The following is a 23,539-nucleotide window of genomic DNA, read 5'->3' as shown; positions in this document are numbered from 1 at the left end:
ATATTATTTTAATAAATATATTATTGTGACATTTTATTAATGAAATATAAATAACATTAAAAATACTTAAAACAAAATTGAAGTGCAAAATTACAAATTGTTTCATTAAAATCAGGATAAAATACTTAAAACAACTAAATTTTGTCTTGAAAAGAGCGTTGAACAAGATATATGTTTGTGTGAGAATAAGGAGTATTTGGTTTAAATATTTTCTATTTTCATTTTCACAGTAAAAAATGATGATGAAAATGTGTTTGGTTGAATTTTTGTTGTGAAAATATTTTTTCAAACGAACCAAAAACTTAAAATAATAAAATCTATTTTCGTTTGAAATTAGAACCTCGTGTAAATTGAAAATGCGATATTACATTTATTCAAAGCATAAAATAAAAAATTAAATCAAACATATTTTCAAAATTTTAATCTTTTAAAAATAAAAACAATTATCAAAAAATAAAAATATAAATCAAACACCCTCCAACATATTTATTAACATAATATCGATGAGGAAAAAAAGGCGAATTGAGGAGAGAAGGGGAATAGTGATAACTGATAAACCCCGCCAAATGTTGAATCCTGAGAATTGAGATATAGTTACTCATGGCACGCACTCTAACTCTAATACCTATCTCTTACACTTTCGCTAAAACCCTAAACCCCATTTTCCCTTTCAACAACACTCTTCCCTTCTCCTCTTCAATCCTTTATCGCCAGAAGCTCACTCGCCGCACCCTATCCTGTTCCGTCCTCCGTCCTACCGCCGGTGAATTCTCCGGCAGCGTCGATGATGAAGAATCCGATGATTTGGACGACCTCGATGTCGTTGCCCTCGAGCAAGAAGCGAAGGACGCTGTCCAAGCGTATTCAAGCTCTCTGTCTCAGATTTTGAGCATTGGTGTGTCTTCTTTTCATTGAGCTTTTGCTTGTCTTTATAGCGAGTCTTCAATAACGACCTTTCTATGTTTGGTGATTTCAGAAGACGAGGAGAAAAGTGATCGCAAGGAATCAGCTCAATCCCGCAGGAAGAGTCCACGTAGAACAAAAATTGTTTGTATGACATTCAGTTTACTTTTGTTATTACGGTGATAATAAACTTGGCAAATTCTGGAACTCTATACAATGCGAAAGAATTGAAGGAGAAATGAGTCTTTTCAGTTAGGCTAAATAATCATTTTGCTCTTTTATCTTCTTTTTCTTATTCTGTTTGGTTTTTTATCTTTTAACAAATTCATTTCGATCCTTTATCTTTTAAAAAGATTCAAAATGATATTTTCTTTTAAAAAAATTACTTTAGTACCTCGTCTTATTAAAAAGTTCAAAATAGTCCTTTAACTATTTAAATATATTCAAACTGATCCTTAATCTAAGTATTATTTGAAAGATAGAGTTGAATAGATTTAAATAGTTAATGACCATTTTGAAGCTTTTAAATAAAATAAGATATTAAAATGAACTTTTTAAAAGATAGATGATCATTTTGAACCTTTTAAATAAGCTAAAGGATCGAAGTGAACTTTTAAAAAATAAAGGACCATTTTGAACAAAATAAATAAGATAAAGAAACAAAATAGTCATTTCACCTTTCAGTTATATGATTCTGATGTAATTCATGTCTCAACAGCACAGAACACTTACTTTTAAACAGATACTTTTTCTTAATTGTTTGTAACTAGTTAGGAGGAGTTGAATTATTTCTTTTGAAGAGATTGAAGTAAATAGAGTCATTTGCTGAACCTCATCTAATTTGAATGGGAGATTCCTGACAATCTTCTCCCAAGGGTTGCAATTGTTGGAAGGCCAAATGTTGGCAAATCAGCATTATATAATCGTCTTGTTGGGGTATTGAATATTTCTTCTAGCTTTAATTTTCGTTGTTATATGTTCTCGTTTTCTAGGGAAATAACATTTGAAATTTTAACGTGTCTAGAATCTGAATGTTGAAATTGATCTATTATGACAGTTACCTACCTCTCCTTACTACTGCTCAAATTGTAGGGAAACAGGGCAATTGTGGTGGATGAACCTGGGGTTACCAGGGATCGTTTATACGGTCGATCGTATTGGGGAGAGCATGAATTCATGGTAGTGGACACCGGTGGGGTTATAACCGTTTCAAAATCACAAGCTACTGTTATGGAAGAGCTGGCTATTACTACTACCATTGGTATGGATGGCATTCCACTTGCTGTTAGAGAGGCAGCTGTTGCCTGGATGCCCTCAATGATTGAGAGACAAGCAACTGCAGCTGTGGAAGAATCATCTGTGATTATTTTCCTGGTTGATGGTCAGGTATTTTGTATGCTCACATATAATCTCTTGCAATATCTTATGATTTTTCCTTCTCTAAGGTTGTATCTTTTACCCTGCTTGATTCTTATTGTAATATAATAAATATATAAAAAAAGGATGGCAAAACATGTCAAAAGGTGATATTTACTTGTATTAAGTATAGGATGGGCAATCTATTCCTCGTAGGCCACAGGTATTATTAGACATTTTTTGGTAATTCTGGAATCTGGTTGAATCTTGGAAGCTTTTAGCTTTTACTGCTTTGAGTTTCTGTAGTGCTTTCTGGTTGCAGTTGACAGTTATGCAACATCAAAATGGGACATCAAATTTTGTTGTTTTAGGACTTATTTTAAAGAGTTTAAATGCTATGTACTGTCAATGTAAAATGATTTACATGGCCAACCAATCAAAAGTCATTGTTGGTATGACTTTTAAGATTGCTATTGTAAAAGTCAACAAACTTACTATACATGATAGTTTGTGATTCAATGACTGTAATATTTATTTACACTGTCAGTGTGTATACTATTTAGTATTTACTCTGCTGATCAAAAAAAAAATTTAGTATTTACAATATCCCTTGTGTCTTGGTGACTAACCCTCCCCCATACCTTCGCATAGCGAAGAGCCTCTGGGCAATGGGGTACGAAGTTTTTTTTACTCTATTTTAAAAGCAAGATATGATCGACTGTTTCATAAAGCTGCTCCAAACGAACCGAAGACAGTAATGGCTATTATGTTGAACAGGCAGGTCTAACAGCAGCTGATGAGGAGATTGCTGATTGGCTACGTAAAAAATACTCAGATAAATATGTCATTCTTGCAGTTAACAAGTGTGAATCTCCACGCAAAAGAATTATGCAGGCGTCTGAATTTTGGTCCCTTGGGTAAGCTACTTCTGAGAGGATGCACCCCCAAGTGAGTGGAATTTCACTTCAAAAGGACCACACATATAAGAATAGATCACTTCAAGCTTTCTTTTTGATCTTATTGAAATTTCTGACTTGAAAAAATTTCTTGGTTGCTTTGACACACAACACTCAACACACAACTGTTTTGGTATCTCAATTTGAGGGAGACCATGAACCATTTTCTTACTTTTAAATTCACTTAAACTCCTGAAATTTAGATGACCAAACCTATGATGCCACATCCAACTTTCATCACTTATAGAAACAGTCAAGCATTGAAATTTTGCAATCTGAATTCCAATCTTGAATGTTCTGTTTCTTGACAAAGGGGCCTTTAGAATTGCTATCAAACATCTTCCGTTGACTGTTCTTAATCGCATTGAGTAGCCCTTTTCTAGCAACTGTCCCAAACTCAACCAATTATTCTTCATATTGGGAACATATAGCACATCATTGATAAATGAGTGTTGTCCATCCTTCCTCTGAATCATCACCTTTCCAATGTCTTCTGTAGTTACAGAACTGTTATCTGCAAACTTGATCTTGTTCTTCACCTTATCATCAATGTTTACAAACCACTCTCTATGTCCGATCATGTGATTGGAACAACCTGTGTCAAGATACCACAGATTAACACTGTCTTCTTCTGAGTTTGTAGTTTCCATTAGTAACACTTTATCAGAGTCAAAATTCTCATCTTGTGCCAATTCTTGGAACCCTTTTATTTCTACATTCATCTGCAAAATGTTTCCATTTCTCACTGTTATAACATTGAATCCCTTTCTTGTTGAATTTCTTTTTGCCCACTTTGTGATTTCCTCCACTTTTCTTGTCGGTTTTTTCATTGTGGTTATGATTTCCAGAACTGCTGAAACCCTCACCTGACCCCTTCCACTTATTGTTCTTCCACTTTCCCTTCTTATTCTTGCCACCATCATAGTTGTTCCCTTTGGTTGTTTGGGCTTGCATAGCTTGCTCAGCTGATCTTTGTGAGTTTCTTTCATTGAGCCTCATCTCTTGAGCTTCAAGTATTCCTTGCAGTTCTTCAATCTTCATTTCTTCAAGATCCTGACTTTGCTCAATTGCCACCACTGTATGATTGAATCTTGGTGTCAAGGTTCTTAATACCTTGTCAATGATCCCTAAGTCTGATTGCTTGTCACCATAAGCATTAATTTGATTTGTAATAGTCAAGATTCGAGAAAAGAACTCACCAATGCTTTCTTGATCACTCATTTGTAGAAGTTCATACTGCCTTCTTGAGTTTGTTATTCCGTGCATAGGATTTCTTTAGAGTATCCCATGCCTTCTTTGCAGTATAAGCAGATCTAATTTTCTGGAAATTATCTGCATCTACACACTGATGAATAATGAACAATGCCTTTGCATCTTTTTTCATCAAATCACGGCGAGCCACCTTCTGTGCATCAATTGGGTTCTTTTTAGGTTCTTGAACCCCTTCTTGCACCACTTTTGTCACATCTTGAAATCGAAAGATTACCTTCATCTGAGCACATCAATCATCATAGTTCTTGCCTATGAGAACATGCATAGATGCTAAAAAATTTCCATTCGAGGAAGTCATCTCAATTTCGGTATCCAGGGATCTTGAACCTCAGCTCTGATGCCAGTTTGTTGGAACAATAAAGTTCTCACACGCATGCATTCTATGTTAGAGAATAAGAGAAGATGAAGGAATTGATTGAGAGAAAATAGAAGGGACTTATAATTCTGAAAAAAACTTCTGCACTTTCATACTTCTCATTGATGATCATTGTTTTTATACACACTGCACATGTAGTTATAACAAACTTCATAGTTGTCAAACTAACTTCAAAATGAATCACTAACTAACTCCTAACTAACTAACTGAATTACAACATACATCAACAGATTTTTCATTTTATAATTTACTTTTTCTGCTAAACTATAGAAATCTAATAATCTTGTTGAAGAAGAGGATTATGTTCCGGCAATTTCAATTGTTGGTAGACCAAATGTTGGCAAAAGTAGCATTTTGAATGCACTTGTTGGTGAGGACAGAACAATAGTCAGTCCCATCAGTTGCACTACCCGTGATGCTATTGATACTGAATTTACTGGACCAGATGGACAGGTTTGATTCTTTTGGTGACTAATTAGTAAGCACTTGGTGTGCAGTATCAAAATCATGTCTTAATTCAAATGTTTTATTACAATTTGTGAGAATGAAAATTTGAAAAGGATTAGTTGGTTATAAGGTTTTCCCCGCCCCTTTTTGTTAAGGCAGTATATTTTTTGGACCATACCAGATTGTTGTAGTGATTTGGTTATCTTTTAGAGTTTTGAGTCAGCTCAATAATTATTTTCTTATTTTCTTTCTCTAGAAGTTCCAACTTATTGATACTGCTGGAATCAGGAAAAGATCAGCGATTGCTTCAGCTGGGAGTACAACCAAGGCTTTATCAGTGAATTGAGCATTTTGTGCTATTCGTCGTTCTGATGTTGTTGCTCTTGTCATCGAGGCCATGGCTTGTATCACAGAACAGGTTCCTGATTAATACTTTTATTTGTTACATGGAAATCAAATTGGTTTTCATCTTATATTAAAGTGTTACTTTTTGCCCCCCTTAACTATTTAAGTGTCTGTTAAAGGAATACAACATAGCTGAAAGGATAGAAAAAGAAGGGAAAGGTTGTGTGATAGTTGTAAACAAGTGGGATACAATACCAAATAAAAACCAGCAGACTGCATCATACTATGAGCAAGATGTCAGGGAGAAGCTTCGCTCACTTGACTGGGCTCCAATAGTTTATTCTACTGTTGTAGCTGGTCATAGTGTTGGCAAGTATGTTTTATCTGAAAATTTATTGATTCGTTTATGCTGCATAGTATGCTAATTCCATGCTTTGAATTCCTCCAACTTTCCCTTTAAAACTAGTTCTCCATTCATAGGTGAATGAGGTCAGGCTTTTATATGTTTTGTTGAAATTAGCGGTTGCAATGTAGGGGTCGTAGTAGAATTTAAGTCACGCTACTGGCTCTGCACAATTTTGTATGTACCGGTATTTCTTGATGTGTGGTAAAAAAAAAAAAATTCCTTGGTCACTTCTGGAGCTTGAGGAATGCACATAGAAATGGACTTGAGAACATGACTCTTTTCAGAATCATTTTCACTTGGATATGAGCTAGCTTTGTTTTTCTGGATGTAGATATTAACATGGAGTTGATCTCTACATGTGGTGAATAAATTTCAGAAAATTTGTTGTTAAATTTTTTACTTATTCAGGTTTGATATTTTTCATTGGAGTTTATCTCCTAAGTAGATAGCTGATTGCTTATTGTTGTTTTGACCAATAGGATTATTGTGGCTGCTAGTGAAGTTGAAAAGGAGAGATCAAGAAGACTTGGGACTTCTACATTGAATCAAGTAGTTCAGGAAGCAGTAGGTTTTAAGCCTCCTCCCAGGACACGTGGTGGAAAAGGAGGGCGTGTTTACTATTGTACTCAGGTATTTGTATCATGTAATGATGGTAGTTAATAGTTATTGTTTGTCTTTTAGTTTGAATGTTTGGATGCGTTCTTGTTATGTCATTTTATTATTCATGTTACAGACTTCTCCATTGCATTTATTAGGATGTTTTATGGAGTATTCTATTGGTGAAAATTTGTCTCTGAGAAAATGATCAAAATGATTAGTGCTGCATGATTGCTCCTGAGCTCCGTTGGTTATACTCTTTGTACCCATAAATCAAAATATATTTAATTACTTTATATTCCAACTGGATCTTCTCTTGCAGGCTGCTATAAAGCCACCTACATTTGTGTTCTTTGTCAATGATGGAAAACTTTTTCCTGAGACTTACCGGCGCTATATGGAGAAGCAACATCGTTCAGATGCAGGTTTTTTTGGTACACCCATTCGACTTCTCTGGCGCAGCAGAAGGAAAGTGGGAAATGATGAAAGTCGGTATTTGTAGTATCAATATTGGTATCATATCCCCCACATCTTTCTTTCATTATTTTTGGTTTACTGCTCCACCTCAAAATGGTTAATGATGCTATAAACATGTATATAAGTTTTGCTCACAGGAAAATCTGTAACAAATACCCTAGAAAATCTTACATCAAATGATAAAAAATTGGTGTCAACTACACCATAGGATCATACATTTTCTCATGGAAGTACTGGCTGTTGTTCTGTTTGTGTTGGAAAAAAGAAGAGGCTTTTTTATCTGGGATTTACTTAATTACTCAAATGCACGTACTTCCTGAAAATCCATCAAGGTTATTAAAATCCCTACAAGAACCGGATGGGCGGCTGGAGGTTGGAGGGAAATATGTCATATTTACACCGATCGTAATCATTCTGTAACTTTTTACTAAGCCTTTGTATTTATGGGGTCGGAGGCTCGTAGTACATTACGTACATTACCTGTTAACAACCGCATTGCACATTTATCCAGAGAAATAAATAAAAATGTTTCGTAATCACATTACGACCACAATTGTAACCACATCCCCTGTATTTGTTATTCCGCAAGCAACTACCTATTTTTCTAACAACTACCATTTAATTTGATAATCGGTTCTCATCCTTTGCAATATTAAGCTGGAAGCATATACATGTCTGCAGTAGCATCTCCATGTTACTTTTTGCATCACTCATTTTCTCATATTTTTAAAAAATTTAATCGTTGCAAAGGTACCACAAACATTCTCATACATTCTTCTTTCCGTTGGTCATCTCGGTTCGTGGCTGATAATTTACGTTTATTTACGCACTTCGCTGGATATGTGTATTTAAGTTTGTTTTTCCCACGTGAACCTAACCTCTTTATTTTAGCTCTCATCACGAAGTTAATAACGAAATCCATTGATTCCACTTGAACGTGTCCATATCGTCCCATTTTACCAACACAATTACACACACACACCATCCATTTCACCCACACGATGACGACCACACCCTGCAAGCTACCTTCACAGCTTTAACTGCACCATGTGATGTGCTATCCATCCACATAAGAGCCCCGGTTTTACCAACCAACTACACCTCTTTGGCCCCTACATCTCAATCTCTAGCATCCAACATTTGTTAACTATTAATAACCCCTTGCATTATAGTCGTTGCACGTCCGTAGTCTGTACCACCCCCTTTCTTTCCCACTATGAAAAAGAAAAATGCTAAATGGACAACATATGCTAATATACAATTAGAAAGAAAAAGAAATAATAGATGAAGTGATAAATGTAATAGATATTTGATGTGATAAAAAACAAGAGATAAACATTATCAATATACTATCCAAAATACTTGAGTGTTCAAGTATCCCTACTCAATAGAAAATCTTAACTCTCATCCTCATGTAACACGATCATTTCAATTTATATTTACAGTCATATGTGTACCTTTTTTTTTTATAAACTATGTTTAGTAATTTAAGACGTATTATTGATTTTTAAAATCGCTTTATTTTATTCAGTCTCGTTATATCTATGTATCTATTTAACCATTATTTGTTTGTGTTAATTTTTTTTAAAAAAACTAAACAATAATAAAAATATAATCAAATAATTCATATTTTTATATATTCTTATAATTTAAATAAATGAGATATTAAATAATTTTAGATTAATATATATGATTTTTACATATATAATTTGTGAAAAAACTTTCATTTTCAAATAAAATTATCCAATTAAAAATATTGAATAATGTAAGAGAAATTATTCTTGGACATTCAAGAGGTATATACACTTTGAGAGAGATACAAAGATACCAAAGATAAGTGATTGATAAAATAGGTAATATAATATGTTAGGAAGAAAGATAAAGAAAAAATAAGAGTTATTTGTGGAGTATTTGTAAATTGTGAGTATCCAAATACCACCACCCATAATGTAATGTGTAAATTATATTAATATAATTTGATCATTTCATTTTGTATCTTCTCTATATCCTTTGTTCTTGTAAATGATTTTTTTTAATGTATGACCTATTAAAGATTTTGTTGATTAGTGTCTCTAAGACATTGAGTATGGAATTAAAAATAAATATTTACTACAGAAGTCATAAGAGAACGTAAAAAAAGTTATAAAGAATCCAATTTTATATATCCTAATAATTTCTTTTTGTTCTTTAATCAATACACTTATATGTGAGGACGAGCCCTGGTGCAGCGGTAAAGTTGTGCCTTGGTGACTTGTTGGTCATGGGTTCGAATCCGGAAACAGCCTCTTTGCATATGCAAGGGTAAGACTGCATACAATATCCCTCCCCCATACCTTCGCATAGCGAAGAGCCTCTGGGCAATGGGGTACGAAGTTTTTAGGAGGGCGAGCCCTGGTGCAGCGGTAAAGTTGTGCCTTGGTGACTTGTTGGTCATGGGTTCGAATCCGGAAACAGTCTCTTTGCATATGCAAGGGTAAGGCTGCGTACAACATCCCTCCCCCATACCTTCGCATAGCGAAGAGCCTCTGGGCAATGGGGTACAAAGTTTTTTTATTAAATATAATTATCACGCCCCACTGATATGCACGTTAATTTACATTAAAAGATTGTTTGAACTAACTGAACCTAACTCATTATTGTTCATAATTTTATAAAAAAATTTCAGTGTCAAACAGTGAAGTAAACTCAGTATCCCGGAGAGGACGACGTGGAAGATGTGTGCCGATTTTGGTATTTAATGTCCTAGCTTTTATTTTCGGAAGTTGTGTGCAACCCCTAGTTTGCTCTATGACAAAAACATGTGAATACAGAATTTAAGGTGTTAGAAGATATACTTTTGTAATTGTATAATATTTTATTTTTTCAGTTTTTAAAATAAGATTTAGTAAATAAGTTGATTTCCTATATGTTAGGAGTAAGTTAGTTTTAACAGATTAGCCTAGTAAATAAGTGATTTCTATCTTTAAGGAATAAGTTAGTTTTAATATTCTGTTTTGCTAATATCTTGTTATCTAATTCGTTTATCTTTTGTTATTTATTGTATTGCTCCTGAGAACAATTTGAATGAGAATAGAATAATTCTATTCCCTTGAATGAGAATAGAATAATTCTATTTCCTCCGCATACGTATTGTTTCTCTTCTCTCCTATGTTTTTTTATAATTTCCTCCACAAAACCAACAATTGGTATCAGAGCCTTATCCTTACAGGACTTGTACCATGGAAGGTGAAGCAAGTTTTTCCCACATAACTCTTCCAATCTTTGATGGAGAGAATTATGATCTTTGGGAAGTGAAAATGCAATCCTACATGGAGTCTTTGGATTTGTGGGATGCTGTGGAAGAGGATTATGAAATATATCCGATGCCTGAAAATCTCACCATGGCCCAAATTAAAAATCACAAGGAAAGAAAGATGAAGAAGGCAAAGGTGAGGTCATATTTGTTCACTGGTATTTCACAAATGATATTCATCAGAATCATGACTCTTAAATCACCCAAAGCAATTTGGGATTATCTGAAAGAGGAATACGCAGTAGATGATAGAATACGAAGCATGCAAGTGTTGAATTTAAGGAAAAAATTTGAGCTTCAAAGGATGGAAGAGTCAGAGACAATCAAAGAATACTCAAACAAATTGTTGGGTATTGCCAACAAGATAAAGTTGTTGGAAGTGATTTTGCTGATTCGAGAATTGTAGAGAAAATTTTGGTAACGGTGCCGGAGAGGTATGAAGCATCTATAGCTTCATTGGAGAACACAAAGGATATGTCGAAAATCACATTGGTAGAAGTGCTACATGCCCTGCAAGCTCAAGAGCAGCGAAGGTTGATGAGGCAAGATCGTGTTGTCGAAGGTGCTTTGCCCGCCAAACATCATGAAGTTGATGAAAGCAAAAAGAATTTTTTCAAGAAGAATCAACCAACAAGTAGCGAAAATAGTGCAAACAACCAAAACAAAGGCAAGGATAAAAAGAAAAATTATCCACCTTGTCAGTATTGCAGAAAATTGGGTCACCCACCATACAAATGTTGAAAACGACCAAACGTAAAGTGCAGCAAGTACAATCAGCTTGGACACGAAGCTATAATTTGTAAAAGCAAATTTCAGCAGCAAGAAGTCAATGCCCAAGTTGTTGAGCAGGAGGAAAAAGATTATATTTTTGCTTCAACATGCTATTCGATGAGGAGTAGTTGTAAATGTTAGTTGATTGATAGTGGTTGTACGAACCACATGACATATGATAAGACTCTATTCAAGGATTTGAAGCCAACTAATGTCTCAGAGGTCAGAATTGGGAATGGTGGCTATATTCCAGTAAAAGGAAAAGGAACTGTTGCAATTTCAACGTGTTCAGGTATCAAATTAATATGAGATGTTCTTTATGTACCTAACATTGACCAAAACTTACTAAGTGTAGGTCAGTTGATTAAAAAGGGATTTAAAGTGTCCTTTCAACATCAACATTGTTTTATCTATGACATTGTTGGCCGGGAAGTTCTAAGGGTTAAAATGAAAGGTAAAAGTTTTTCATTTGATCCAACAGAGGAAGAGCATACAACCTATTTCACTCAAGTCACACCCACAGAACTCTAGCACAAGAGACTTGGTCATTGCCATCTTGAAAGAATGCTAAACATGAAAAAAAAAGAAATATGCAAAAGAAAATTTGAAGAAGTTTCAAATGGAGGAATGCAAATTTGTTAGCACACCAATGAATCAAAAGGAGAAGTTCAGCAAGGAAGAAAGTGTTGATAACATTGATGAAGGATATTATGGGAGCTTGATTGGATGTCTAATGTATCTCACTACAACAAGGCCAAACATTTTATTTTCTCAAAAGAAAAAAACTGGAATTTTTGTTGACAATCAAGTAGTCATTGCTATTGCAAACAATTCCGTGTGTTATGGGAAGACTAAACATTTCAATATTAAAGTCTATTATTTGATAAAGATGCAACAAAGTGGAGAAGTGAACTTAATTTACTGTAAGTCTAAAGATCAACTGGCTGTCATGTTTACAAAGTCACTACCTATCAACAAACTTGAACTCAAAGAATTGGAATTTGCAGTTCCAAAAGTAAGGAGGAGTGTTGAAGATATACTTTTGTAACTGCATAATATTTTATTTTTTTAGTTTTTAAAATAGGATTTAGTAAATAAGTTGGTTTCCTATATTTTAGGAGTAAGTCAGTTTTAATGGATTAGCCTAGTCAATAAGTGATTTCTATCTTTAAGGAGTAAGTTAGTTTTAATATTCTGTTTTACTAATATCTTGTTATCTAATTAGTTTATCTTTTGTTATTTATTGTATTGCTGCGGAGAACAATTTGAATGAGAATAGAATAATTCCATTTCCTCCGCATACGTATTGTTTCTCTTATCTCCTCTGCTTTTTTATAATTTTCTTCACAAAACCAACACAAGGGACTCTAGCTTTTTCCTTTATGAAAGCCGAAACTAGTTTACAAATTGAAGTGAGTTAGTTGAACAAATATAAATACTGGTTTTGCTGTGAGGTTAAGCAGCACCATATGGAGATCACTATGCAAACTTTGGAGAGAGACCTAAATGACACGAGGGGGTATTATGAGAGTGGAAAGACTAAGGAAGAGTCTTGGAGAGAATCGCAGCTCAAAGGGCTGCGTCGTTTTCTCTTGGAAAAACAAGTAGATATCATGAATGCCCTCATGCATGATTTAGGGAAACATCAACTTGAAGCTTTCAGAGACGAGGTATCTTTTCACATATTTCTTCTGCTATTATATATTACAGTAAAAAAAGTCTTTTAATTTAGCATGGCTAAAGAGTTTCTTAAACACAAGTTTTCTTTAAGTATTTTGGCTGTGCTATAATAATAAACTGTTTTCATATACTACAATTTAATTTCTTACTATTTGATCCATTATCGCAGATAGGAACGTTGATTAAGACCGTAAATTTGGCATTGAAGTCTTTGAAAGATTGGATGTCAGGAAAAAAGGTAAGATACATGCCTTTCCTTCACCTTGGAAATTGTTTGAAGATGACACTATGAGCATATATAGATACATATGTGAAGTAACTAGTTGCCAAATTAATTTTGATAGGCTGCGTTGCCACAATTAGCATTGCTCACCAGTGCAGAAATTGTTCCGGAGCCACTTGGTCTGGTTCTCATTATTTCATCTTGGAATTTCCCCATTGGTGAGTTATACCCTTAGAAACAACATTTATATGTTCACACACACACACATATATAGGTTTGTGTAGCTAACTAATTAAGAGGTATTGATATATAAAATTGCAGGAATATCCTTGGAGCCACTGATAGGAGCAGTAGCTGCGGGAAATGCAGCAGTCTTAAAGCCTTCAGAGTTGTCTCCGGCATGTTCTTCTCTACTTGCTTCTAGTCTCCCCACTTATTTGGACGATAAAGCCATTAAGGTGATCCAAGGAGGGCCACAAGAGACCCAGCAACTTCTAGAGCAAAGATGGGACAAAATCTTCTTCACAGGTAAATGATAATTTTTTTCCCAATAAAATGTGTTTTATAGGTGAGTGACTCCATATTATTTATCAAAATTAATGATAGTCTCTTACTTTAAAAATAATGATTTTAGTCTTGAATTTTTCATAATTGGTGAATTTCGCATCTCACCTTGTATTTTAAGTTTCCTAAAGAAAGATAAGATTTGCTAATTACTAAAAATATGAGAATCAAAATTATATTTTATAAACTAAAAGACTTAATCAATTGAGTCTAATTCAGTGGATTAAATTGAGTGTGTGAGTTGTTATAATTTTTATGGTGTCTCTCTTTAATTCTCACAGATAACAAAAATTAAACGAGTTAAACCTATTTTAATTAGTGAACTTAAAAACACACTATACTCTTTTTTTCCTTCTCTTTTTTAACTGAAGAAAATGTTGTTGTTCCTCCTCTTCCATTGCTGTAAAAACTAATGGCAGGAAGTGCACGAGTGGGGCGGATTGTGATGTCTTCTGCTGTGAAGCATCTAACTCCTGTGACTTTGGAGTTGGGTGGAAAATGCCCTGCAGTTGTTGATTCCCTTTCATCTTCTTGGGACAAAGAGGTCACTGTGAAGAGAATAATTGTGGGGAAATATGGGACTTGTGCTGGTCAAGCATGCATAACAATTGATTATGTCCTTGTGGAAAAGGGTTATTGTTTAAAACTGGTACATACATACATGATACATACGCCCCTTGACATTTTTCACTGCTCTTAATTTGTTTCTTCGTATGTCACACACACACATGTATATAGCTAGGGGCTTGTTGTGCTTATTCTTGTTTTCTTTTAGGTGGAATTGATGAAGGTCTGGATCAAGAAAATGTTTGGACAGAACCCTCGAAAATCAAAAACTATTGCTAAGATAGTTAATAAACACCACTTCTCTAGATTGAAGAATCTTCTTGCGGATAAACAGGTCAAAGGTTCTGTGGTTTATGGTGGTTCAATGGACGAACAAAACTTGTAATTAACTGACTCTTTGCCCTTAATTTCTCCAGTAGATTCTCGTAAAATAATCTTCCCTCTCCGTTAATGTCTATTTAGCATATTTTTAATGTATATCTATTTAGTATTAAGTAACATTATATTCTTTTACACATTTTTTTTTCTCTCTCCGTTAACAGAATATTTAATACATTTTTTATAACGTAAAAGATAGATGTGTAAGAGAATATAATAAATAAAAAATAAATATTTAATTTTTAGAAATATAAACACATTCATTACTTGTTATGCAATTCAATACTTATTAATTATCATATATAAAAAGGAAGTAAGAAGATATTATGGAAAGATTTAGAATTAGAAAAGTTTTGGTAAACACTTTAATTAATATCTTATTGAATACACTTTTTTACTTTGACTAAAATTTATGATTAAAAAAATCTTAAATTAGTACTTGTCTCATTTTTTTATTTAGTAAATTTCATTTGCAATATGATAATTTTTTAATAAATTTAACCGACAATAGTAGAAAAATATATTAGAAAAAATGTCTCAAAATGAATCATGCTTTACCACTTCTACAATTAGAATAATTCATTATATAGATTTATCGCATTAAATGCAATACGGTAATTCCTTAGAAAGGTCAGACAAATATGGTTGTACGTACAATTACTTGGCCGAAAAAACTTTATCTGAATTCGTGCAGATTTATTGAGCCAACGATCTTGGTGGATCCCCCACTGGAAGCAGCAATTATGTCGGAAGAGATTTTTGGCCCATTGCTTCCAATTATTACCGTAAGTTTCATGCAACATGTGTCACAAAAAAAAAATATCAATATTGTTCTCAGTTATAGCACATGTTTATACTATGTATTTCTCTATATATTTTCCAACTTGACCAATGAGTTCCATTTCTTTTTTCTTTTTCTTCCTATTAATAATTTGCAGGTGGAGAAGATTGAGGACAGTATTAAATTCATAAATGCTAGACCTAAGCCTCTTGCCCTCTATGTTTTCACCAAAAACCATACACTCCAGAGAAGAATGATATCTGAAACATCATCTGGCAGTGTGACTATCAATGATGCAGTTCTACAAGTAATACCAATAACCTATATCTAACATCATTCTAATATTTATACATATTTTAATGTTCTCACTTAGGGCATAATATTTGTGTTAATTTGTGCAGTATGCAGCTGATACTATTCCATTTGGAGGAGTTGGGGAAAGTGGGTTTGGCATGTACCATGGGAAATTCTCCTTTGACACATTTAGCCACCAGAAAGCAATTGTAAGAAGAAGTTTCCTCACTGACTTTTGGTATAGATATCCTCCATGGACACTAAATAAGTTACAACTACTTGAAGTCTCTTACAATTATGATTATCTGGGATTGCTCCTTGTCCTGTTGGGCTTAAAGAGACCATCAAAACGCTTAATCGCAGATCATGTTTAATGTTTAGCTAGCTAGCTCGTTACTTGGGTACTTTTATTTTATTTTATTTCTTTTTCAATAGCTGTTAAGATTTAGGAGCGTACCCAATAAAAATTGTTCTATGAACAATTAGTGAACGGTACTTATGGATAACAATATTTGCGTATTAAATTCTTATACAGCTTGATTAATCCATTATCGTGATAACAAGGTTCAATGTTATGGTTTTAGTAAGGTCGCTGTAGTACTGAATTGCAATTATTTGACATTAATCATATATCTTGTTCCATCAACCGGGCTTGTAAACTTGTCTTGCCTCTGTTTTTTCTTCTTCTTCTTCTACCTTACGGACTTATGGTAGTTGTATTGCAAGTTTGTACTTGTGGCAGCAATGAAATAGTTTTTTTTTAAGAAACTAAAAAGAGTTTGTACTTGTGGACAAAAAAGTTGGGAGGCAGTGACATGCTTTTCTTTTGAACAATTGGATAACATATATAAAGACAAATAATGATTTCTTTCTAGTTTCTATTTTTTTTATAAAGTTAAGTGATGGGGACAAATTATATATAATCATAGTATTTACGTTGACATGAAACTAAATACTGAAATAAATATCAGAATGGCATAAGGATTAGTATTTTATCATTTTAAAATAACTGTTACTTTTAATGTTTTTTAAATTATTTATCATTTTAGAAAGCAAGGAGGACATCATTTTTCTTTTTTCACTTTTATCACTAAATTTAAGCATTTTTACAAAATAGAAAATTAACGAAATGAGAAGAAAAATAACCAAATGAATCCATAACTTTTGTATTTATTTTTTAAATTTGTGTACGATAATTTAAAAATGACAGTTATTTCAAAACAAATGAAGGATACTGTACATATGTAACAGATTCATTCCCACACGCTCAATTCCACCAACCTTAATTATTAATTATTCCGCTCCAAAACAATGCCCTATCACTATGACTATTCAAACTCAATGTCTGCAACCAGGAAAAGTAGTGGTAGAGAATTGTGATCGTATATTGGTAGTCGAAAATACACCGATTGCTGGTGACAATTATTGTAAGCAATGTTCTTTTTTAATCATTAAATCAACTTGATGTGAGTGTCATTAAATGAACCAGATTTCCTCTTTTATTTAAAGAAATTAATTTCCGAACACCAGCAAGTAATTAGCTGGTTAGTTCCATAAAAAAAAGTGTTCGTTAGTGAATCGCCGCCTAATTGCACATCAAAATATCCAATTCTTCTAACGCTTTTCTAACACATTCTCTCCTAATTACAAAATCATGAATATTTAGAATAAGATACACACAATTGTGATTTCTGACATTTATGTTACCTGACAAAGTTTGGTTTCTTTTTTTTTTTTTTTCATTTATCAGTATTTAAAATAAGAAGGACAATCAAATGGTCTAGGCAAGAGAAAAAGAGAATTAAAATTACAAGATAATCAATCAATTAAAGGGCCAAAATCAAAATACAATCACTGTTCTGGTACCAGGGCAAACCAACAACAACAACGCTTTATCCCATTAGGTGGGATCGGCTACATGGATCAACTTTCGCCATAATGTTCTATCAAGTACTTTGTAATTGGATTAAGAAAAATGTTTTTTTTTCATACTTGCTTATGATGTGTGAATTAGGTAAAAAAAAGGGGGAAAATAATAAGGAAAGAACAAAAAATAATGAGATGAAAATAATAGAGAAAAATAATTATATAAAAGGAGTACAAGTTATAAAAAAAATCAAATTTTTTGAATTAAAAGTTAAAACTGATAATAATTTTTAGAGCCTTGTAGAGGATATTTCAGTTGGTTAACCGTCTCTACCCCATATCCCCAAGTATTTGCATGTTTTACGTAATAGTAAGTGGGATTGAGAGATACCGATTCCAGCAATTCAAGAAAAAAAAAGTATGTATATATCTATATGAAAATTTAGGAAGCACAGATAGGAAAAAGAGCCTATAATACAACAAATTCTGAAAATTAAGATTATGACACCAGGCTATCCTCATGAAAATTCAGTATTACATCATAAAATAATACCATTAATCTAATTAACATGCTATTCCACTAATATTGAAACAAACAAACAAAAAGTTGCAAGACCGCCATGTTTTGAGCCTTCATGCATAAAATTGACCAGGCAATACAAATAGATCCTAGGCTTGCTGTAAAGATTGTGAAGTTCTCTGCCAAAGGGACCGCCCTAAAATGGAACTTCCATGTATTGAAAGATATGCAGCATTTAATCTGGCAAAGGAATCAAAGATCCGTCATAAACACACAATGAGCCAATATATACAACTTTTTTCTTTTGGTGAAGGTCAATGTAAATAATTTTTAAGGTGTCTATAACTTTTTAAATTTAAAAAGAAAGGAGAAGGGGCGAGAAGCTTACTTATCGACATCAGGCATTGCCAGGGGATCATACAATTCCTCCATAGGCATAGACACTACTGACATGTCTTGAGCACCTTCAACCTGAAAATTAAGCAACCAATATGCATGAGTAACCCAAAAATGTCATTCTCTTTCATCGGTCGTGTATGTAAACTTACCTGTTGAGGGTATTGTGCATAACCAGCATATGCACCATAAGTATAAATGGAGGGATCTTGAGTAGCACCATAAGCATATGCTTCATAACCCTGTCCATATCCATAGTAGGCACTCCATTGACTTGGATCCATCTGTACACCCCAGCCACCGGGCACATCCTATAATTTGTTTCATTAAAAAAAATTTGTTAGTGCTAACATAATTGCACATCTAACGAACACTAAAAGGTGAATCTTCATACCAGCTACTAATTGAGCAGATCAGAAAATCTAATATTTATTGCAACAAGATAATCTGGTTGCCTGACATCATTAATAGAGAATTTTATAAATCAATATTTTTCAGTGATTAAAGCTCAGTAAGGTTTGGTATCCAGTTAAAAAAGGAAAAGGAGAAAAAGAGAAGCCACTATGGTGATAGTTGATACCCCTTCTACAATACTCCTATTATTTAATTATTTTTTAGTCTCATTCTTTCTTATCGTTCAATTATAGAACTCTCAATCTACACATTGGGCATTCACATGTTAATGCTACAGGAATCTCAAATAATACTACATCATCAACTAAAACCACTCAGCTTTGAGCTAATATTCAGCTTTCTCATATTATTTTTACTTGGTCACCACATATCATCACAACCTCATGACCTTTTTCTCTCTGAACGAAAGTTCAAGGGAAGGGGAAGTGGCTCCAAACCCAGTTTGGCTATGCGATTGTGATCACCTATTAAAAACGACCTCCAACTGGACCTGAACCTAATTCCTTTTTACCAACATTCTCCAATCCCATCAAGTGAACCAAACTTCATAGGCATCATAATCTCATGATCGTCAAGTAGAGTCTAGACTCATCTTCCAAACATATCTTTCAACAACCAAACGGCCAAACCACTAAAAACTTCGTACCCCATTGCCCAGAGGCTCTTCGCTATGCGAAGGTATGGGGGAGGGATATTGTACGCAGCCTTACCCTTACATATGCAAAGAGGCTGTTTCCGGATTCAAACCCATGACCAACAAGTCACCAAGGCACAACTTTACCGCTGCACCACTAAACATTGCAAAACATACAACAACAAAAACCTTATCACATGGGGTGAGATCAGCTACATAAATCACACAACAACATTGAACTCGGCTAAAGATCAAATTCTCAAGGACAATAACCCTAAACATAATAAAGGCCATAAAAATCTATGCTAGAACTGAGTATGGATGTAATGTTGTGTATATGTAATGTTACCGACCTAGAAGTTTTGGAAGACTTTATATGGTTGTATATATGTTATAGTTGTAAGCATGACAAACTAAATCATTTTGTCAATAGATGAATCATTTCCAAAGGCAAAATCACCTGTCTAGCTGTCATGGAGCTGCCCCAAGAAATTTGGATAACTTGTTGACCTATTACCTTCCCTTGCATTCTCTGAATGGCATCTTCAGCAGACACTCTACAGACAAAAGCCATGGAAGCAGTTAAAAAGCCAATTAACAACAAGATTAAGAAGGAGAAGAAACTAAGATTGATGAAAGACCTCATAAGATGCAGAGTAACATGACATCAGGCCACATGAAACTTATTGCCTTGGAAAAGGGGTAGCAACAGTCAAAATATCATTTACCCTTTGAGTTTCAAAAATACTAGAGTAACCCCACAAAGATTCGCATGTTAAAGATTAAGGGTAAAAAGGCAAAACCTAGTTCCAAATTGAACATAACCATATCCTTTGCCCGCATAAATTTTCACCAACACAATATCTCCAAATTGCATAAAGGTTTGCTTAAGCTCCTCCTCCGTCACATTAAGATCCAAATTACCAATACAAACCTGCAACACAAACGAATGTAAGTAACAATACCATAAAATTAAAAACACATAAAGAGTAAACCACCAATTTGATTCCTGAAAGTGTAATGCACTATCACCACTTTAGTGTGCTGTCATATGAGTCTCTAAAATTAAGTAAATTCCAAACAAGTACCCAAAATTTCCAGTTGTTTCATCCTAGTTCATAAACTTGAACACTTACTATCAATTTGATCCTTAAGCTTAATATTATCTCTCAAATAATACATTTTTCTGAATTTTGGACTAATGCGATCGGACTTATTTGAAATTTCCTTACAGTGTTATACACTTATAGGACTAAAACGTTGATTTACTCATCATCACATAAATAAATTATTGGTCAGTGATGTACCCAACTTACAGTGGTATTATTCACATCATTCTCCGGCGCAACAGCACTCACTGGAGCACTGTATGCAGGAAATTGATACATTGCTGCAAAGCAATTAAACTCATTATCAAATGCCTCTTCTAAGTTGCATTAAAGACTATGAATGGAACTAACGAAGCGAGACTTATATTGTAGTTACCTTTAGGTGGAGCATATTGGTGTTGAAAAGAAGCGTTCTTCTTAGGTGTGGCAGCACTAATACGCATTGGGCGCGTGGAGCAATAAACGCCGTTCATTTCAGTCATGGCGCGGTTCCTCTGGGCCTCATCGGCGAACTTAACGAACCCATAGCCCTTGGAGCGGCCAGTGGCGGGGTCGGTGACGACTTTGGCCCCTTTAACGGACGGATAATGGGCCCGAAAGGTTTCCTGGAGGAGAAAATCGGTGACGTCGGGGGCGAGATCGCCGACGAAGATGGAGTGGTCGGGCCCGGAGTCCCCGAACGAGGCCCAATTGAGCCTGAAGGTCTGCTCCGTGCCGGGCATTTGGGCTCCATTGTAGGTTCGGAGAAAGGCTTCGGCCGAGGCGTGCGAGACGAACTCGACGAAGCCGTAGCCCTCGGGCTGGCCCGTTAGCTTGTTGCGGATGATTTTAATGGAAACCACTTCGCCGTTGTGGGCGAAGCACTGAGAGAGATAGGACTCGTCCACCCAGTACTGTAAATCGCCAATCCAGAGGGTTCGCACTTCCTCGATCGCCGTCGCCACCATCTTCCACCGCCGCGCTGAGTATGCTTCTCCTTTTTTCTTTTTTTTTTTTAGTGTTGTTGGTTTAAGATTGAGTCTGCTTTTCAATTTAAATTGTAGAAGACACTGATATGGGTCTGGGCTGAGTTATGTTATGGGCCCTTCCGTACCTCGGTTGGGTTATTGCTTTCTATATTTCCCTTTTTGCTTCCTGCACTTTCTTTATCCTTTAAGAATGTTCATTGTGGAGTCTGGAATGTAAAAATTATATTTCTGGAATGCACTGTCTTTTTGGTTTCCGGAATAATTATTCCAAAAGGTTAAAAAGCATTCATGAAAGAGGACATGGGAGTGCAGTTGGGACATTAGTACACAAAATTCAGGTGGTATGGAATTTGTCCATTTGTTTAAGTGAAAAAATGATAATACATTAGCAATAATTATTTTAATTAAGGTAATTCAAACCATGATTTATAATTGAATGATAAATTTTTTTTTATAATATTCATTCATTTTGGTAAGAATTTTGATGAAATTATTACCATATAATATTTCTGATTATCAAGACTTTTGTCGTGGGTTAGTTATTTTGAAAATATACTCCTCCGTTCCAAAATATTAATATTTAAAGTTTTTCCATATACACTTTTTAAAATAAATAGTTCTAGATAACAAAAGTATTTATTAAGAGATAATTTTATTAAAATATTTTTATTCTTTTTTTAATTTTAATAAATGTATTGTTGAGTCTTTTAAGTCATTTGTATTTATTAGAAAATAAATTGAATAAATGCTTAAAATTAAATATATTAGTTTAATATGAAATTCTTTTTCATTACTTTTAACTTTTTAAGGGTCATGATATTGGAACATCCTTTTATTTTAAGAGAATTGCTATTGGTATGAAGGAAATTTTTCACAAAATGTACGAATTACAAATGTTATTTTTTTTAATTTTAAGAAATAACAACTAATTATTTATGTTAATTTGACGGGAATCAAGGGAAGTGGAATACAATAGATGCTATTAAAAGAGTTTGCCCCTGATTAAAAAAAGGAGTTTGTCATTAATTCCAAAAAAATAAATAAAAGAGTACTTTGTCATTTTTTATAGTTAAGATATTCGTACAGTTTAATATTTTTTATTTTAAATATCCTATTAATTCTTTTCATTTTTTTTCTTTATCTTTTTTTTCATTACATCATATCATATCTATAAATTTTTTCTCATTGTTGTTTTTCTCTCTCTAAGTGGCTAAAAACATTTTAGGTGTCTAAATATATTTTTCCTACTTTTAAAGCATGGTTGGATCCATTAGAAAATAATCTTACCAAGTTATTGCTTTCACATTTAACTATTTTGGAAAGTAGAGTGAGAGAAAACCAAACACACAATTTTAAACTAATAAACGCAGAAGTCCAAGAAAGAGACATGTATGTCCAGTTTATTTACTTTATTTAATCAAGACTATCCAAATTCCAAACTAAAAAGAATCCACTTGTTCATTGCTTACAAGTGCACATATATATGCGGAGAGATAGATAGAGGGAGAGCAAGTGACCAAATCTTGACTTTTTCTTTTAGTAAAACGAGTACAATCAAATCAAAATTTTATTATATAAAAGGTTCATTATTCGTGAATTTCTTCAAGATCATATTTTCACAATGCAATGAGGAAAATGGAATCCAACACCAATGAAGAACAAATTTTGATATTCATATGGTAAGAGAGATTAAAACACACTTTTGATCAATTAAAACCAATACACACGCATGGGCTACACTACAGCCAAAATAAGGCTCTCACTTTAGTGTAGACCCTTTTTATTAATACATAAGTGATTACAAATTAAGTGCAACAATGTTGAACATAATTTATTGAAAAAGAAACAAAATCAAATTGCTTTAGCCGCAAGGACCTCAAAGCGGTGTGTCTACCCTCGGCCGCTGCCTGCCGTCTCACCAACCACTTGCAATATACGCTTTTTTTC

General features: G+C 33.9%; 3 protein-coding genes and 1 pseudogene across 4 annotated transcripts; 3 read left to right on the top strand and 1 right to left on the bottom strand.

Annotated features, from left to right (window-relative positions):
- The first annotated feature begins 600 nt into the window (after positions 1-600).
- LOC102660995 (GTPase Der-like) lies at positions 601-7,277 on the top strand (annotated as a pseudogene).
- Positions 7,278-10,353: 3,076 nt separating this feature from the next.
- Positions 10,354-10,833, top strand: LOC106795024 (uncharacterized). Its single transcript, XM_014763557.1, has one exon. The coding sequence runs from the start codon at positions 10,354-10,356 to the stop codon at positions 10,831-10,833; it is 480 nt and encodes a 159-aa protein (XP_014619043.1).
- Positions 10,834-12,607: 1,774 nt separating this feature from the next.
- On the top strand, positions 12,608-16,331 carry ALDH3J1 (aldehyde dehydrogenase family 3 member J1). Its single transcript, XM_003539016.5, has 9 exons — positions 12,608-12,868; positions 13,048-13,116; positions 13,223-13,319; positions 13,423-13,629; positions 14,085-14,314; positions 14,441-14,613; positions 15,305-15,395; positions 15,549-15,698; positions 15,793-16,331. Exons 1-9 carry the CDS (start codon positions 12,668-12,670, stop codon positions 16,057-16,059), a joined length of 1,485 nt encoding a protein of 494 aa, XP_003539064.1. The 5' UTR covers positions 12,608-12,667; the 3' UTR covers positions 16,060-16,331.
- Positions 16,332-17,960: 1,629 nt separating this feature from the next.
- LOC100794427 (polyadenylate-binding protein RBP47B'-like) lies at positions 17,961-21,646 on the bottom strand. Of its 2 annotated transcripts, none has more exons than NM_001367166.1 (7): positions 21,001-21,645; positions 20,832-20,905; positions 20,319-20,449; positions 19,976-20,072; positions 18,620-18,778; positions 18,460-18,542; positions 17,961-18,311 (listed from the first exon to the last, which is right to left on the bottom strand). In NM_001367166.1, exons 1-7 carry the CDS (start codon positions 21,569-21,571, stop codon positions 18,221-18,223), a joined length of 1,206 nt encoding a protein of 401 aa, NP_001354095.1. In that variant the 5' UTR covers positions 21,572-21,645; the 3' UTR covers positions 17,961-18,220. The 2 variants fall into 2 exon arrangements, with proteins under 2 accessions (NP_001354095.1, XP_014619517.1); XM_014764031.3 differs by having other exon boundaries at positions 18,027-18,311; positions 20,823-20,905; positions 21,001-21,646.
- Positions 21,647-23,539: the final 1,893 nt, after the last annotated feature.

This window comes from Glycine max, chromosome 11 (genome assembly GCF_000004515.6).
Source record: "Glycine max cultivar Williams 82 chromosome 11, Glycine_max_v4.0, whole genome shotgun sequence".
Taxonomy (NCBI): Eukaryota; Viridiplantae; Streptophyta; class Magnoliopsida; order Fabales; family Fabaceae; genus Glycine; species Glycine max.
The sequence above is the reverse complement of the archived record's forward strand: the minus strand, read 5'-3'. Positions and strand labels throughout refer to the sequence as shown.

Excerpts from the sequence above, each read along its gene's own strand:
- LOC106795024 (XM_014763557.1), top strand. The coding sequence starts at position 10,354 with ATGGAAGGTGAAGCAAGTTTTTCCCACATAACTCTTCCAATCTTTGAT.
- ALDH3J1 (XM_003539016.5), top strand. The coding sequence starts at position 12,668 with ATGGAGATCACTATGCAAACTTTGGAGAGAGACCTAAATGACACGAGG. Across the intron at positions 12,869-13,047 it reads TTGAAGCTTTCAGAGACGAG|ATAGGAACGTTGATTAAGAC; the intron begins GTATCTTTTCAC and ends CCATTATCGCAG. Across the intron at positions 15,396-15,548 it reads CATTGCTTCCAATTATTACC|GTGGAGAAGATTGAGGACAG; the intron begins GTAAGTTTCATG and ends AATAATTTGCAG.
- LOC100794427 (XM_014764031.3), bottom strand. The coding sequence starts at position 21,571 with ATGGTGGCGACGGCGATCGAGGAAGTGCGAACCCTCTGGATTGGCGAT. Across the intron at positions 20,906-21,000 it reads CCAATATGCTCCACCTAAAG|CAATGTATCAATTTCCTGCA; the intron begins GTAACTACAATA and ends ATTGCTTTGCAG. Across the intron at positions 18,543-18,619 it reads ATGCACAATACCCTCAACAG|GTTGAAGGTGCTCAAGACAT; the intron begins GTAAGTTTACAT and ends CTTAATTTTCAG.